Source organism: Pygoscelis adeliae, unplaced genomic scaffold (assembly GCF_000699105.1).
Source record: "Pygoscelis adeliae isolate BGI_AS28 unplaced genomic scaffold, ASM69910v1 Scaffold71, whole genome shotgun sequence".
NCBI classification, from domain to species: domain Eukaryota; kingdom Metazoa; phylum Chordata; class Aves; order Sphenisciformes; family Spheniscidae; genus Pygoscelis; species Pygoscelis adeliae.
Window position 1 is genome coordinate 6,613,927 of NW_008824356.1, and position 18,972 is coordinate 6,632,898.

General features: G+C 40.4%; 1 protein-coding gene across 1 annotated transcript in view; it reads right to left on the bottom strand.

The window, feature by feature from the left end:
• Positions 1-4,520: 4,520 nt before the first annotated feature.
• Positions 4,521-18,972, bottom strand: part of SPTLC2 (serine palmitoyltransferase, long chain base subunit 2) — a 68,327-nt gene continuing 53,875 nt past the window's right edge. The window contains exons 11-13 of the mRNA XM_009319411.1: positions 12,637-12,772; positions 10,421-10,550; positions 4,521-5,250 (exon numbers count right to left, since the gene is read on the bottom strand). Coding sequence (XP_009317686.1) covers positions 5,131-5,250; positions 10,421-10,550; positions 12,637-12,772 — 386 coding nt within the window. The 3' untranslated portion in view covers positions 4,521-5,130. The remainder of the gene's footprint in view (positions 5,251-10,420; positions 10,551-12,636; positions 12,773-18,972) is intronic.

An 18,972-nucleotide genomic window follows, 5' to 3' on the forward strand; every position in this document is an offset into this window, starting at 1 on the left:
TCTTCACCCAGCCCCTTCTGGGGATGTAAACACAACAGCTCCAATGTCTGCACCAAATGCTTCTCTTTTTAGCGAAAGATAAAGCACAATACTTCACACAAACACTTCATGGTTGCGCTCTAGCTTCCCGTCCAAATCCTTGAACAGGTGAACAACTGCAAGGCTGGGGATGTTTACAGGAATACAAGCCCTCACAATGGCATCTGAGTTGTTCGGGTTTTTCGGTTGGTTGTGGGTTTTTTTTTTGTGTGTGTGGTTTTTTTTTCTTTTCTTTCTTTTAAAACCATGTTCAAGTTACACAGGTCGAATGACTGGTGCTTTTCCCAAACAGTGGTCCAATGCCACTTGGGTGCCAGGTCCAGCATGGAAGCCAGCAACGCACCTGCTGAGGGGTCACACTAGGCATTCCCAGACAGCTCAGTGCTTCACTAGTGTTAAAACAGAACAGACCGCAGCTACCTCAGATGTCAGTGCAGAAGGTGCCACCCACACAGATCCCAGCAAGCTTGACACTTTCACAGGCTGAGTATAAACTGTAAAAATAATATATATAAACTGTACATATAAACCATATAAATTTTGACTGAGCATTGTATATTGGGATAAATCTCCACAAGTTTCCTTCTCTGTGATACAGCAAGGGCAGTCATGCCTAGCGCTCCAGATCCAATGCTGCAAGGTGTTCTCTTAGATGAAATGGAGAGCTCGTGCTCACAGCTTTCTTCCAACCTTTCCTATGATCTGCCTGAATGGATAACATGGCTTCTGGATGAGCAAACAGCTGTAAAGCCAAGTACCTTTCAGAGGTAAAGAAATTAAAATTTGTGCAGAAGGAGAGGAAGTATTTACTTGGTGTGGAAAAGTTTGAGAGGAGCGTCCCTTTGGGCGTTGAAAGTTGCGCCCCTGTCTTAGGGATGCTTATTCAAGTACACATGAAAGATCTCTGCACAGCTGAGAATAAGCGATGATTGACTGCCCCTTTTCTCCACCTCTGCTGTATCGGTCCTTCACCCACACAGCACAGGGCTGGGCCACTGATTTCACAGGCACACTTCCCTTTCCTGCTCTGTGTGAAGGTGCAGCTCTGACAGTGGGTACCACTTCTGCACTCTTAGAAGAAACAGCAAGAGGAGGATGGATGATGCAATTCCTTCACTGAATGACTTCATCACGGTAAAGTGTTCGGTCAATTCATTCCTGAGTCTTCGCCTAAAGCACAAGCGTGCTACACCAGTAACCCAAGAACCAGAACAGCTCTTTAAGGATGCTACTTAAGAAGGGGAAAAAAAAATAGAAACTAAACAAAGAGTTAAATATACCATATACACAGATACTATACAAAAGTTTGTGTCTTGTTTAAAAAAAAAAAAAAGCCCTGAATATTTTGACACAAAAAAACCCCTTGGTTTCTTCTCTGCCAAAGAACTGAAGAAAACTTATGAATCAGGCTCCTCAAGACAAAGGTCTACTTGGGAAGGCCAGTTTCTAACAAGCAGCAGATCTCTCGCTCTGCGCTGATGCTCAGTAATAGGAGCTTCTCAATTTTCTTAAAAGAATATGGCCATCAGCCTTGAAAACTATAATGGTTCTAAACTCTTCACTCTGCTCAGCAGAGGCAAAACCTTGCTTGCCAAGTTCTTCAGAGAGGTACTGGGAAGGTAACTCTGTTGTATATTTATGAGTAAGTTTAGCCAATGTACAGTACAGGGCAAAATCCTTTGTTCAAAAGCAGCCTTCATTTTCTTTTGAATTTTGCGTCTCTTAAGAAATACTAGGAGTCATTTTCAATTAGAATGTCTCAGAAAAGTTGGCAGGGACTGCAGTCTATTTCTTAAGCAGCTTTTCTTCCTTTGTGATCTCTCAAGATTGGTTCTTTCATTCAATTCTACTGCCAGGACAAAAAGGAGACCGATTTCTGGTCAGTACATAAATATCAAAGCAGCAATCCATCCTACACATACCGTGACGGCATACATGCTGTAGGTTTGCCTAGAACAAACCAATAGTGGTCTGCTCCTTTGGTTGTGGGAGCGGAGTTTTTTAGTAGATGCAAGAAGATTTTCCTGGCTTTCATGCTCAGTGAATTACTGACTTAAAAGGGCAATATCTTGGACTTGTAACTTCTTACTTTTTCAGAAGCAGTTTCAACAAGTACCAGACTTTGGCAAAACAGGTTCCCTTGAATAAAAGGCCTCCGGGGGCGGGGTGGGGTGGGAGGAGTTGCTTCCCAAAAAGGATATGGCAGGGCTGAAATGTAACCAAGCAGTTTGCAAATGCTACTAACTGCCTGAATGGTTTCTGAAATGTCTTTGCAACCCAGAATTCAAAGTCATATGCAGAGTGACATAGCAGAAAGATACTAAATGGCAGAATTTTAGCATGAACACAATTTCCTCAACAAGTGCAACTGGAATCCCAGTGAGGACCAGTAATTTTAACACACTGACAATTTCAGAAGTGTTATACAGGAGTTACCTGAATTACTGAGATGTATCCAGATGTTCTTCTCCCTTCTAAAGACAAGCTGCCCTAAAACTGAATCCCAGAGACTAAGACTGGCGACTTGTAGAATCTATGATAACCCACTTCTAACTTAACACATCACAGTTTTCAAACCTACTTGACTACAGAGCAGACACAAGCATGCTGTACATCTCGGAATGCTCAAAACAGCTCCCTACTGACCCATGCCTATGCCTTCAAGTTGGTCGGTTTTGTCCGATCTTAAACCCTTCCATGATCAAGCCAATAGGACCAGGGCTGGAGTCAGGGCTTCCTGCACTAACCTCCTCTTGTTCCCTACTACCGTCCAGAAAGAAAAAAAAGCAGTAATTCTTTGAGGTAAAGCTTCTTGAAGTCAGAAAGCAGGTCATCTGCTGGAATGTTAGAGCTAGTCCTGGGCAGAACACAGGTGAGAAAGTAAGCTCATGTAATTGTAGTTTACTCACTCTGTGGCTGAACAAATGAGACTACTCCATAGCTATCAAAGTTGCACATACAGATTACAGACTTCTTCGACTGTGCACACACTTTGTTCCAGAAGGCAAGCAAATTAACATTAGTGGACTAAGACAGAAACAGTTATCTGGGCCTATTTTGAAACAGTCAATTTTTGTCCTTCTCATCTAATTAAATTTCTGAAATAAAATGGTAAAAAAACTGAATCAGTGTTTTGAAGTTCCATTACATTAAAATGGAACAAGATCTATAAACGCACGAGGATAGATATTCTATAAAATAGAAGACAATTCTGCTTTAAATCACCAGATGTATTTGCAGAACTGCTTGGTTCTAGTGACCAAAACGCTCCCTCCCTGTTAGTTGCAGAGTGAACATAAAAGAACTTAAAAAAATTTATTAATTTTTTGCAGTACCAGGCAAATAGCTTTGAGCTGCACTCTGCTTTAGCATTACAATGAAGAATCCATTTAAAAAACCCCAGTCACCTGCAAAAAGCATCATGCTCATCCAAATTGAACAGCTGGCCCAACCCAACTGACACGATGTTAAAGCTTTACTAAACCAAACATGTCCAAGGTATAAAATACAGAAACAAACTATACTGCAGCTGACTCCTGTTACAAAATTTTTGGTACATCTTCAATGATCCATTCTGTTCACTGAAAGAATTCAAGATGCAATGACTAAGTAGCAGACCACCTCTAAGGTGTGCTAGAGCAAAGGTGTCTTTTAAACTTTGATCAGGGTAAGACAGTGTGGAACTTGCAAATAAAGATTCCAAACAGCAACTGGCTCAGTGAACATTAATTTGATCTCACAGTAACAGAAATGCAAAAGAATAACTATCTCCAACTAAATGCAATTGTGAGGATATTCTCTCTTTGGGGAAGGCCTACACAGACATGCAGCTGCCAACTGAGACTTTGTCGGCTAGCCGAAATGTAACGTATGATGCAAGATCCAAGCTGTCTATACTCTTTGCATAAAAGCCTTGCGCAACAAGGCCAATGAAGGACACCTCATATATGACAAGAAACAGTGAATTAGCATGGCAAAGGGTAGCAATCAGTCTTTCACAGATCTGCATGAAATAAGTGGTTCTCCTAATAGTCATCCCTTATATAGGCCTCCTTACTGAGGGGTTCTGGTCTTAACAAGAAGCAACAGGCTTGCTATGGTTTACTTAATCCCAAGAGCACCCTTCTAGAACTTAGCAGTGACTTGTTCATGGTTTTATGATAATTCTAAAGCAAGAGAAATTAACCTGAAGATGAGAAAGCAACACACACTAAAACCTCCTTTTTCTTTTTTTCTTTTTTCTTTTTTTTTTTTAAACAGAAGTATGTCTTAAGGAAGACAAAACACAGCCCAATTAAAAAAAAAAAAATTAACAAAACCCCTCTCCATCACTTGCCCCATATATCAAGAGGACAATTAGTGTCAAAACCAGGAGACAATCTGGTATCCATACTGGGAAGGAAAAGAGGCTGGAGTCCCAGAAGTCCTTCTGCCTGTGGCTTACAAAGCTAAATAATGTCTGGGAACAATGGTCCTGTCAGTGACATGTCAACAACACATTTATTTTAAAAAGGCTAAATTCAAGTTTTAAACACAAGTAACTGCAAAAGAAAAAACAAAACAAAACAAAAAACTTTGGTTGATTATCCATCTTGTTAAATATGTCAAAGTTAGCAATCAACAGTTTCTCTAGGAAGTCTCCAAGAACAGACAGGTCAGCTCACTCCTTACTGGGAAGGTCAGACACCTAGCAGTGACACTGGAAATGCTGCCATGCCAGCGTCACACATGCTCACAACATCTCAGCCAGCATTTGGGAGGCTAATGGTGCATACAAAGTCTGAGCTGATCAGCCACAGCCAACTCGGGTTGCTGTGAACTCATTGAGACAAATAAATAAAAAAAGCAACAAGAAAAAATAAAGCCAAGCACCTCTAGGGCTAGACCCCGAAGACACAGGAATCAAAGCTTTTTTTTCTCCTCTCCCTATTTACAAAATGCCATTTAGAGCTGATGTAGCCACTTCAGTATTGTGAGGAAATGTCTTTTATGCTAAGCAGTCATAAGTGTGTTGTTCATGGATGCTGTGGCCTGCGTGCCACCGAGTGTCCCATGGGGTGTGTCCCTCCCACCAAGGCACATGGAGGGAGTTCAGTCTTCTGTTTCTTCATATGTTGTCTCGTCAAACGGCCGGTCCAAGAGAGGTACCAAACGGTGACGGGAATATTTCAGTTGCAAAAGGTCCCCAACTTCACTGATTTCTTTTAAAGCCTGAGAAAGAGACCACAGTAGATCAGCAGAGGAGACAGATGCAAGCAAATTATCAGCACATCTTCCTTTTTGCGTGCCTGCAGATTACTCTGACAGCCATTTTACTTAAGTGAGATTTTACTGTGCTAGAAATCTGTAGCTTCAGAGGTGCACAGGATTTGGTTTTGATTTTAGCATTCAGAAGTCTCGAGACCAAAGTGAGCAGCACTGGCTTCACTCACTGAGAGTGACTCTGCACCCACCTGACTACTCCATGTCCAAGGCAGGATCACAATATCCAGCAATACTAACTCAAATTTCACAGTCATCCCAAAAAAAGCCATGACTATTCATAGACAGAAAAACCGAGAACAATGTTCCTCCCTTCCTGAGGTAATAAAGCTGAAGCAGAAAAAAATGTACGTGGAGATTTGACTCCTCTTTATGTATCATTCAGTATGAAAACAACGTGTGTTAGTATACCATCTCTGACCTACCATATTTTTTAAATTGCAAGGTAGCAAAAGGCAAACTGCAATATTGTGCTAACAAGTTCTGTTGATGCATTTGTTATATCTACATTTGGTTAATTTGCGTTGTCCATATACAACTAGAGATACAAGCTCCATATCGCAAATGACATTGCATGGGAGATTTTAGCCAGCCAATCCAAGGAATGAAAAAACATTATTCTGGGTAGGATCCCAAGCACTTTATCCCTAGAAAGCAAGTCCCACTGACTGAGGTTGCCACAAAGGCAACACTCAGGCAACTGATAGCCCAGAACACTGCTAGTGAGCTAATAAAATGTTTCACCGTTTTGACCCGAATGCAAATGTTATGAAGTTTACCAGAGATCAAACATCTGCTAGCGTAAGAAATGAGGAAAGTCCCGGCTCAGTTAATCATACTTTCTTTATGTTGCAATCCCTTTGATAAGACACGGGTTCACAATAGGGTTTGTTAAAAGCCAAACCCTAAACTTCAATTAATTTCTCTACAGAACGCTCCTGGAGCAAGGTACAAAATAAATCAGTTGCTGCAAACAAATCTGCAACAGTATGTGATACTAATTATCTTATATAGGCAAGTGACAAAGAAATGAGTTCAGAAGATGACTTCCAAGTCCAATGTGATTTTTGAACTCAAAGGTTAGCATTCTGCACTCCCTTGAATTGTAAATTTATTCAGATAGGTACATTCAGCGTTCCTTCAGAATGCCACTAATTCAACATTAATGCTCCGATTTTAACATGTTCTGGGTCAAATGTCTGTCTCTTGAGAATAGTTGGCAGATGGGGGTTAATACCACTACAGGCTTTTCCTTCCTGGATGGATAGTTCAAGTTTTTGTTTCTTTAAACAATGGCCCCTCATGCTTGTTATATCTGGCAGCAAAAGCCTCTCCACTCTAAAATCTGGGGGAACGACAAACCCAGAAGTTGGACCTCAGTGAAAACAAAACAAAACAAGAACGTGGGCACAGTTTGCCAGAGCTTTAAGTAAAGATCCCATATGGAAACAATTTAAGGTTGAATTTCTGTTGAAAGAGTCTGTTAACTGTTATTTTTGAATGCAGATTTAGGATTTTATTAATTTAAAACAAAAAGGATCATGTGACCAGCAAAGACTACAAAGGAAATGGCATCGGTGAACTCTGACTTCAGGAGAGTGTAATATATTTTTCATCACTGAAAAGAAAGCACCAGCCCACAGGGATGCAGGTTATGAGGGACTTCACTCTGATCCCGAGCCAAATATTTTCAGGCAAGGAAGTTTTATTTACATAAGACGGTTAAAATTGTAACTGAGAACTGTTCCCCATCATGTGGGTTTATTTAATAAGAACAAGGAAGCATTACACATATCAGCATTTACAAGACAAGCTTTTCTTCCCTGTGCTCCAAACCTGGATAAATTTTGTTTAGAAAAAATGCCATAACAGCCCTAGTTAGCATCCGTGCACACATGGATGGGCTACCAAATTCTTCTCTCTGTCACTGACTTGAAGAAGCTCTCTGCCAGCTCTCTCCAAGTCTATTCATTTCAGTTCTTTTTCATCCTGGGTATTGTTGTCACAGTTCAGCAGAGGGATCAGATCTGAGGGCTGCCGTAATGATTAGCTGCCTGAAATCAATCCCCTTTCACTGCATCACAAGAAAACACAACACAAAGTCACTGACACAAAGACTTGCTCCTTATTGACTCCTCTTGCCAATGTTCTGGGTTCAGAGCATGCAGCTGTTTTGAACCTTGAAGGAGTTTACGCTAACTTGGAACAAAGCCTCCACATACTGAGCTAAATCAGGATTTCTTCATTCACTTCAAAATTCACACCTCATTTTGTCCTGGATTAATCTTCTTAGGCAGACAAGCCCTAATATATTGAACAAGCATTTCCTCGATTTAGAGCATTTAGCACCTACAGAGGTACTCTAGAAATGAGTCTTTAGACTTAAATGCACAAAACTTGAAACATTTTCTGGAAAGCAGAGAGACTTGTAAGTGAATTGACAGGAAAAGAGCTTTTTTAGGCAGAGTAATAAAAGTTACACAATGGTTTTGGAAGACAGTAAGTATAGTACTTATATAGACCCCGCAGAAGCAGCTTGTTATGGTAAAGACTCCAGCTAGTCACTAAGAGAGAAGACCAAGAATCTAACCAACAGCAAGATTGCATGATTGCTCAGGTAGTGCCAGTACATCAAGTTTGCACAGCTTCAGCTGTAGCTCAGTTTGCAGCAATATGATTTCAGAGACTTCAGTTTTCTTTCTTTTCCTTCCTCCCACCTCCTTCCCATTCATCCCCCCACGTCCACCTGGCCAGAAGTTACTGCTCCCTCATTTGTATCAATGCACTCGGTTCCATTACCATGCCCTGAGCCAAGTCTGTGATACTATTCATTTTATGCAGGGAGGAAAAGAAGGGAAGGAGAGGGCCTTCTCCAAACATACTGTTTCAGAGTTTTTATTTGGAACACAAACAACTGAATTAGGATAATTACGGGAAAAGTAGCAGGACAAGTAGCTGGGAAGGAACTCCTTAAGCAGTCTGCTGTTGGAATGTCAGGGTAGAACCTCTCAGGTCTTACAAGGCAGAAAACTCGGAAGCAGCAAGTACAGCACCACAGATACATGGCAGGTTAACTGATAAAGAATGACACTAAATATACATTACCGAACTGCACGCACCACTGCCTCACTATTTTTCCTCACAAAACTGAAATAAAGAGACATTTTCAGCTGTTGATTTGAAAGTTCTGTGGCAGTGAAGTGTGAAAAGGTTGAATCTATTCTTTTTTATCAAGACATTAGTAAATATCTGTTTATATGTCCCATTTGCTGTTCATGTATTGAAGTGTTACCACCTGATTGTATCTGGACACCGGGCATGATTTCCCCTTCATAACTCCACAATGACTGCTGCCAATCACCTTGTTGTCCATAAAATGTTTGAAAATAGTTTCAAGGATTTTTTTTTCCCCTCCATCATCTTCCCAAGGATCAAGGTTAGGCTTCTTAATCTGCAGTTCCTCAGATCACAGTTGCCCTTCTTGAAGCCAGTGGTGACATTTGCTTTCTTCCAATCCTCAGGAACCTCCCCCAGTCACCATGACCTTCCAAAGATGATAATCGAGGGTGGCCTTGCAGTGACAGCCGGCTCCCTCAACACTTGTGGGTGCATCCCATCAGGTCCCACGGACTTGTGTATGTTCAGTTTGTTTAAACGTTCCCTTATTTGATCCTCCTTCACACCAAGGGTAAGTCTTCATTGCTCCGTATTTTTCCACTGACCTCATGGGCCCAGGATTCCTGAATGCATGTCACATCAGTGAAGATTGAGGCAACAAAGGCACTGAGTACCCTGGCCTCTTGCATATTATTTGTCACCCGATCCCTATGCCATTCAGCAGCAGCCCCACATTTTCTCTACTCTTCCTTTCGCTACTAATATCTCCATAAAAGCCCTGCCTGCTGCCTTTCATGTCCTTTGTCAGCTGCAGGTGGGCTTTGGCTTTCCTGACCCCATCCTTGCATGCTCAGGACTCTGTCTCTATTCCTTCTGCGTCACTTGTCCCTGCTTGCACCTCTTATATGCTTCCATTTTATGTTTCTGTTGGTTTGTTTGTTCATCTGTGCAGGCTTCCCACTACATTTGGTCTCCTGTAAGTCAGGATGGACCATTCTTTTGGGGGGCGTGGTGGGGGGATGGTGTAAAAATCAACCAGCTGTCCTGGACACCACCCCTCTTTGGGACTGTATCCTATGGGATTCTTTCAAGCAGGTCTCTGAACAGGACAGAGCCTACTCTCCCGAAGTCCAAGGTCATGACTCAACCTAGCTTAGGTTCTGAGTCACAGAACAGGAAAGTGGAGAAAAAAAATACAATGGAGAACTTTGACAGAGCCTAAGGCAGCCCATGCACATGTCCATCAAAGAAGATTATTCAGAAGACTCAAAATGAATGTAGTTACCACACCAAAACGTAATAAGGATAGCCAGGCTTATTCGTACAATCCCCTTTCAACTGTATTAGTCAGAGAGTTACTTCATCCTTAACTTTTAAGGCAGCATCTCCTATCTGTGATGTGGGCCTCCTTAGAGGGAACCTCCATTCCCACTGGAACACGCTTAGTGGAGGCGGGTGTCAGTAAGGCACTGCATGTGGCACAGACTCATTTAGGACACGATCATTTAAGATACAGTGCTTTGAAGCTGTAAACAAGAACTGGAATCATAATCTTTGGAATAAAAATTCTCACTAGTAATTATGTGCTGAGGTTTGCACTTGCTTTTGAAAAGAATATAGATGTTTTGGAGGTTCTCAGGCTTTTTATTCCTTACCTTCTGCATCTAGGGTCAGAAGAAGCAGAATTTTTTCCTTCCAAAAGATTCAGTGGAAGGTAGAGCCTCTTAAAAGGGGAAAAAGCATTGTCTCAAAGGAATGAGATACTCTTTCTCACATCATTTAAAATAGGAAAAGAAAGTCCCTGAGATTTACTGTAGGCAGCCATTCTGCATTGTTGAAGCAAGGAAAGAGAGAGTCATTGCCAGCTCTACTACACAAGGCTTTGAACATTAGGTTCAACTAGTTTGTGTACCAAATATTGAACCAGCCTACAAAAATTAGACAATTGTTGTATCTGTTTATAGAAGGCATGAGCAAAAGAAAGACAAGATGAGGCACTTACCGTATCAAGCATCTCTTTGGTATGAGCTGCAGACAAACAGAATCTGGCTCTGGATTCGATGATGGGGGTGGCAGGGAAGCCCACAACCACAACTCCAATGTTCCGCTTCAGCATCTCACGCCCAAACGCACTGCCAGAGAGAACAACAAAGATCATCAGAATGATACCAGTGGAGTCAAAGCAGCAGCAGCACGAAGGTCTCAGTATGTTAATCCATACAGGCCTTTGTTGAAGCAAGCCTGTAAGACCACAATTTGGAGATTCCAGTGCTTTCTTTCAGAGGCAGAACGCCTGTTCACAAAAGCCTTTTTTTAATTCAATCCCAAGGTGGTCCTCCTCAAAAGGTTTCACTATATTAAGTTCTAACAAAGCTGAAAGATTATATGTGGCAGAGGCTAGTCTTTTAGCAGGCTGTTTCTAAATGGATTTGTAACCTAAGCTTGGAAATCTTTCCGATAGGAAACAGGGATTTTGGCTCAGAAGTTTGACTGTACAAGGAATTCCATGCTGCAATCCCCCAAAGCAAGTGCTTCTGCATTTCAAGATGGTTTGTTTTCACCAATTTAATTCAATTAAAGTACATTACAGTGTCACAGAATGTACCACTTTTTAAGTGCCTATCATGGGAACCATTGAATTGCCACAGTAAACTGAGATCATTTACAATGATACCGAATATTTTAAAGAAAGGTGCAAAAACCTCATACAACTGTCACACAGTATCTTCAGCAAAGCAAATTCTTATGGGGATTAAAGAAATTAGCGGCTGTGACTTACGCGATGAGAGGCACAAAGATCTAGATTTTTTCGGTAATGGCAGTGCAATTGTGGGTGTTTCTACCAACCATAGGAAACGGTTAATCCTTTTTGAACTGACCTTGTCTTGAGAAGTAGCGATGAACTTGAGGCTCATAAGGATGTATAAAAATAACATCCTTTTACTAGGTTTTAAAATTTTCTGCCTTTTACTTCTGCTACAACTATTTTCCTTATAAATAGGTGCATCCTGATACACCTCATTTTGTAGCCATTTAGTACTCAAACTATTTTAAAAACAGACTACAAGAGACAAAGAAAGGATGAAGTAGACCCGATGTAGATCCTAAGGGCCAACTCTCAGACCTCTGTGTTCTTGCTCATTTTTAAGTAAGTTACTGGCCCAACTGCTCAGCTAATAAACATTTCCATAAACATTTCCAGGGAAAAGATTGTACTGACTGGTAGAGCAGCTGGGCAGTAGAAACAGTATGCCTCTGCGGGCTGGATGGCGCACACTGCAGACTCTACAGCACTGAAAGGTTACAGGCCTTTTAAATTTGGTTATACTGAGAAGGGTGGAGGAAGACTGTATCTAGTTTCATGCAGAGTGCTATAAGATGTTTGTTCCTCACAGAACCACAGTGCTTAGCCAGACTGAAGCCTAACTGAGCTAGAAGAGTGCTAGGGATGTTCGGTATGGCTTAAAATGAAGCTATGCTTTCCAAATTTGAAAGTGTTGGTTGAGCACTGCATTATACACGGATACTGAAAAGCAGCTATCAAAGCCAAGTTGTCCTTGGAATCAGGCTGTTGTTTATGTTGCAAAAATTTTTAATATATACATTATATCCTGCTTGCAGAATTTTAGCCTTAATTATCCACACAGCGGCCCACAAGTCCATAAGCATTTATAAAGCTATGTGTTACAGTTCTATTAGTATTTACAATAACAATACCTGAGCTATTAAATCCAGACCTCTTAAAAAACTTGGGATTCATCAAATACAGGTTGTTGTGTCCCATAATGTCGCGCCCCCCCTGCTTTTTTTTTTTTTTTAATTTTCAGAGTTCATCTGTGGAAATGTTGGCTGCTTCTGATCCAGGAGCTGGTTGAAAGATTCATCCAGTGACTTTCAATGTTAATTTCCATTCAATTTCAGCTTCTCTTTAGCACATACATACATTTTACATATAAATAAAATGAAAAAAACCCAACTTTTAAAACATGGCATGTAGGGGTAAAATTGCTTCCCTGAAGTGTTTTCTTGCTGCCCCAAGCTACAAGCCTCGATTTTCTCAAGATCATTTATAGGAAGTTTCCATGTTTTATAAGACTCAGTAATGATCATAAAAGCAAAAATCAAACCAGTCCTTTCTTATATTTAGAGAAGTCTTAATATTCTTGTACTATCCTAGCTTTAAAGAAGATGGATGAGAAGTTATCCTGTTAAACCTACCCAATTTTTGCTGGCATGTACAGCATCAGAGGCACAACAGGGGAATCTTCATTTCCATAGATGATAAAGCCCATCTCTTTCAGTCGTCTCCTGAAATATCTCGTGTTTTCTGCTAGCTGCTGCACACGCGCTTTCCCTAGAAAAGAAGTTAAGGTAAGACCGTGAGCACAACAGTCGTAAGTTACATGTGTGACTGCAACACAAGACCTCTAGCTAAAGTACAAACTATGAACGTACCGCTTGTGCTTATGGAGGTGTTAAAATTAAATGCAAACTAGAATTTGCAGTTTCTTCTCCCTCACATAATCAAGATTAATCACTCATTTTCTGACAAGGCTGTAGCTGAATGGACTAAGACAGGCACAACCATCAAGTCCAAGCACTCCTTAGTTTTTCCATATCAGGTTTTTAATCAAGAGGCAAAACAAGGCAGTTACCTGCTTTTAAACAAGATCCAAAATTTGCTCAAAATTCACCGGTAACTGCATCTTGAAGAAGAATTTGCTTACACTTTGAATAATTAATGGAAACCTATTGAATCAGCTGGGGCTGTTTGCCGTGTTTTATCCTGCTTGTCTGTATTAATGGAAATTACTACTTTCCTCCTTAGATCTGCTTGCTGAACTGATCATGTGGCTGCTCCCTAACCTTTTTCAGTTAAAATGAGCTGGGTTTAAATTAAACCAATTAATTCTCATAATCCAGCTCACTTCGCATAAGCAGCAGCAGCCAATTTATCATGTATTCAGCCAATTCTGTATGGATTTTTTTTTTTTTTTTTTTTTTTACATTTGTCAAAACTAGTACACAGGACACTGGACAGCTAGTATAATTTAAATATTCCAGCTATTCAGAAACGCATAGGACAACCTATTTATCAGTTAATTAAATTCTAGCCTAGCACAGTGTACTATGTTTCTGTATTGCCCAGAAAAAGATCCACACCATCTCACCTAAGCAGATGATAATGCATTTCTGATGAACTAATATTCTAATGTGCTTAAGAGATTAAGCACTATGCCATTGATGAGACTATAATAAGTAACATTTACAATTACTCATCTCTGGTCCACAGAGTATATTTCTGGATAATTGATTATCCAAACACTGCCTTCACCAGATGGGTGGTTCATATATAGAAGCATTAAATCTACAGCAGTGCGGACCTATGCCACATAGTGAAGTTGGCTGCTAGATATTAATCGTCTTCCTTTAAAGTTGTAGATAACATAAGGTGATTACCAAAAGGAATGCCAGGTCTCAAAGAAACATCCAACACCCACATAGCTCTGCTGCAGGCCAGAACAAATGTAATTTTAAGAACCTATATAGTTTTTGTAGCCAAGAGTATCAGACATTCCACCCACAACCATGCAATCAAAGGCAAAATCCCATCAAAGGCAAAGCATGAGGAAAAAGAATGAAACCTGTTAAGTTTGCAAAACTTGGCCTATCATTAGTGGGTAGGAGCTGGTATTTTTAACAGCGTTCACTACCATTTAAGACACCTCTTCTCCTCCATTAACAGCATTATTTCTTAATCTTTTCTCCGCCAGAGTTTCTGCAGAAGCTTAATTCCTCTTCCCCAAAAAGCAGTAAGATTTCAGTAAAACACAAAGGCATCTTGTGCTTATGAAACTTATTTTTTAATTGTCTCACATCAGATCAGATCCTCTAGTGGAGGCCCAGCTCTCTCATGTTTTCAGACGAATTATTTGGTTATTTTAAATACCCCAGAGTGCAAAGTGAAGTTGAAAAAAATAAAAAAAAAAAAAAAAAAGAAACAGGCCTACTACAAGATACTACAGATAGTGGGCCAAAAGCCACTACTTGCATTTCTAACGTTGAGACAACCAATAAAAACACAAGTGTCCAGAACAACCTACATGCAGAAAAAAAGCTACTATGGTACTTTCTGAGAAAGCTGGATCCGCATGTCTCCTATACAGAAATGCACAACTTCTGACAACATTTCAAGTCAGTGACGTACAATCCCATCAAAATACACATGAGATTTCACCACTATGAGAGTAGTAAGGGAACGTACACAGCTGGATACAACTGCTGTGATCGGTCCCTCTCCCACGACCAGGAATGCAGCTTCTCCCATACAAATGTTCTCTCCGTGCTCCCACAAAGGACGGAGTTTACAGTGCTTCAAGCAGAAGGAACTTCAGCACCTTTAGTTTTCCCCTCTACGCATCCACACCCTTTTCCAAGTTGTTGGGAGCCTTCCAGGCTAAAGATTAAAGAGCAACCTTAATTTGTAGTTGGCAACCACTTCAGTCTTCCTTAAACTCTTCCCCATAAAACCAGTTTATGATTCTAGATTTGTCCTTACAGATTGAAGAGAGCTTTGAGATGTAAACAAGTTTCATGCAGAAGTCTTTCAGTTCTCTACGAGACATAATCACCTACTCCAGCAACTGACAGATTTAGAAGACACTTGCCGCCTTCTTTGCAAAAGCCTGTCAGCTTTTACTTCACTCCAGAACCATCAGTCAATTTAATGAAATTATTACCTCTCTAAAAAACTGATCACTGTCACTACAACAATATCACCAAGAACTTGAAAACGTATTCAGTGGTGTCTTCTCACTAACCGCCATGTGTCATTACCATCTTCTGAAGAGAACTGTAGTCGTGGTGAAGCAAAGCACCAAGAATCGAACAAGAACTGGGCACAGGTTCCTTTTCCTCCACTTCCCTTTCTCCCTGCATCCTGTGCAACTACTCTCCTCTGCACTTCAACATATTTAGTCTCCTATTCCACTACAAAATCCTGCACTTGAAGAGTGATGTCACATGCTAATTGAATAGGGTTTGCAATATTATGCAACAAGCATACACCCAGTGTTCAGCTCTGTTAACATTTGCTGGTTCAGCCCCACTGGTACACGCTAGCGTAGCAGGCTGTTAACTGCTACTACAGTTTTACCATGTTTTCTGGGACCACAAAGACAAGCCAAGCAGTGCCTGCAGACAGCAGTGACTAGGTACCACTACTAATCCCACTTGTACCCAAACAGTGCTTGAGCATTCAGACAGGACCTCAAAATCCCTTCCCAGCCCAAACATCTTCTGAAGCTCAGAGCTCTGTCCTCGTCTGCTCAACTGTAGGCCTAGAGAGACTGTCAGGACTGCAGCAGTCCTCCAGCAGCTGGCTTTCTTGGCAGTATGCAGCTTCATTTTTAAAACCACGCAAAAAAAGGCCGGCTCAGACACCACCCTGCCAATTGTTCTCGCACAAGAGTTGTGCAATGATTCTGGTAACATCCTTTCATCTAGGAAACTGGAATGTGATGACCTTCAGGGAGGGAAGGAAAGGGGGAAGAAAAGGAGGATTACTGGAACCGAGTTCTTCAAAAGTCTAGAAAACGAGAACCCGTTATCAGAGCAACTGATCTGAAGTCCCTTATGGGTCCTGTAAATGGCGTAAATTAGCTACTGACAGACCCACGCTGGAATTAGAGGATTAACTAATAACTTCTCCTCTGCTTTTATACCCTTTTGCAAGTTTACTGCAGTCATAAGATTGCTCTTGCAATTTAGTAAAACACTTCCTCACTTGTAGCAGCCTGGGCATCATTTAGTCTAAAGCCCACATGTATGCCCTAAAGAACACGCTGCCATTGTATCAGAAGTAAAGGTCACATACCACCTAAAGGAGAGAAACACTCTCTTTACCACCCTCAACTCACAGCTGTAGCAGTGCAGACTCAGCAGAGAAAGAAAAAAGAACAGAGAACAGAAATGCAACAATTGCCTCTGCTTGGATAGCTAAGATGGGCTGAATATTTATAGCTGACAGTTTGAGAAGAGGAAGGTGCTTTTACTTGGCATAACCTTATACCGGTCCAAGATAACAGGCAGGCACTTTAAATTGGCATTGCTCATTTTCATACAGACATTTGTTTTACTGTACACCTTAAGTGCAGAATAGGTGGTACAGAGTTGCAGCCCTCCTACCCCAGGTGCTAATAACCAAGTGTGAACTCCCAGATCAGCAGCAGCTTTGCTGAGGAAGTCACTCAGAGCTCCTCTCAAACCTTTGCTCTAAGGCATTGCCCGTAACATCATGGTTGTTATCTACTCTACACAGCCAAGAATACCAGAAATATGCCTTTACATTTATAAACCCTAAGCAACTTAAGTCTAGACTTAACAGAACAGACAAGTCAGGCTTTAGAGTTTCTGCAGAAGGGTTCAGTACCACCAGCTGAACCAATACAGTAAGTATCGGCTGATTGACTGTAGTATTTTTACCATTCTTCCAATACTTAGCACATACCTTCCAATATTAACAGCAAACTTTTGCCCACTTCTAAACAAGCTTCAAAAGATGGTGTTTCTAGATTTGTGCTGAGGGAGAGTATTTATCTTTTCTGACATTTTACCATATGGCATATCAAGTCTTACAAATATATAAGGCAAGCAACATTCTTTAAAAAATGCAGCTAGCATCTCCCTGGAAAAAAAAAAATTCCAACACCCTAGAGAAAGCACTCCATTATGAATCTAAAGGCACATGAGATGCCTATTACCCACAACCCTAGTGGAAAGTAAATTAGTATCTCTGCCAGGAGAGATTCCCACAGGCTAAAAGAATGATACTTCATCACTTGTGAAGGCCTCTGCTTTAGAGGTCATATTGCTCAGAAAGACAGAAATTATAGTGAATACATTATCTAGGAGATATTTAAGCAAATTTCTTCTCAAAGCAGAAATTAAGTTGATACTTACCATAGTTATCTGCAGGATAAAAAGGGGGTTGCACCTTCCACCACACCAAATCTAAACTCCTCTCACAATGGGTTTATCAATGAGGCACATAAACAGAGAAACTCACTTGTATTTAGCCTCACTGCTCTTCACATCATAGAAGTTCATGCTTAAACTAACAGTGCAAATACTGCAAGGATTCTCAGACAACCCTTATTTGCAAAAGGCAGTTTAATAAATACACAGCAACTGCTCAGCAATTGAAAATTTTTGCAAGATCAGGATGAACTTAGTCTTTGAAAAAAAAAAAAAAAAAGAAACACAGACACTTCTCAGAGCTGAGATCTGTGTAACTTCTGAATTCCACATTAAAAAAATAATCTCTACGAAGAACAAAGAAGCCCTAGAATTTGTGGTAGTTACTCTGCCACAAAGATCTAATATTTGTAATGTACCTGTCATCTATTAAGGCTGATGAATAAGCTATCATAGATGGTATTGGACTCAAAAGAAAATTTAGTTCAACCAGGATATATTTGTTTTTCCCCCCTCTTGTGATCTCTAGATAGTGATTGGAGAGCTATCACAAATCTGTCCTTCTAAACAATGCAACACTTCATCAGCCAGGCTTCTTGAGAAATAAAAGGCATGTTGCATTGTACACCAACAGACTACCGACTGTCACTGAACTCCAGAGGGGCAAACCAACTTCAAATAGGCAAAACAACACAAGCAGGATTTTATCTGCTTGTCACACTAGGGATCACTGTCACCTGGATCTAAAACAAAGATACTTGACGCAATACAAAGGAAGCTATATGTTTACATTTCTTTATAAGAATTAATTAAAACTTCAAAGCAACATAGTAGGACACATCTTTAAAAATGGTTCCTGAGCAGTGAAACTGTTAACTGTATGCACAAGCTGCAAAACAGCTCTTGTTGGTCAACAAATACCAGTTCACATTAGATAGCTATGATAAAGTTACTATATGAAAGACTTTTCATTAACTAATCTTGTAGCTGTTCGACACATTAGAGTTTTAATCTTGCAGTCTTAATTTAATGTATTTTTTTTTTTGTTGCCAACATGGACAACGAGGCTAAACTGAGCAATTTCATGCCTTTATCTTACATTCCAGTTGAAGGCTAACATCTTTGGTTCTAATGATTAAACGAAAAATTTAGAATAAAAGAAAACTCTTGATATGAATAGATTGCTATTCAGCACATGCAGAATCATTCCACTTGTGATACATATTTATTGTCCCAACTACTTAGTCTCTCAATAACAGCTCATGCTGTAACATAATGGAATGCCCTCAGTTCCAGTTTTCATTATGCGATCAATGAAATTAACACATTTACTAGCAGAGATTTCTAAGAATTCTGTGAGAACTTGTGAAGATGTACTCTGACAGTAGCATACTGCCTCTGATAAGACTCAGTATGTATCTACATCACCTACTGACAGATGTGCCATCCTTAATTTGTGGCAGAATCATTTCTCTTTGTATAGCTTATTTTAGTCAAGGAAGGAATTTATCCGGCAGTAAGTTTACCCTGACAAATACCACAGCTTTACTGATGTTAGCATGACCTCAGCTGGAATAC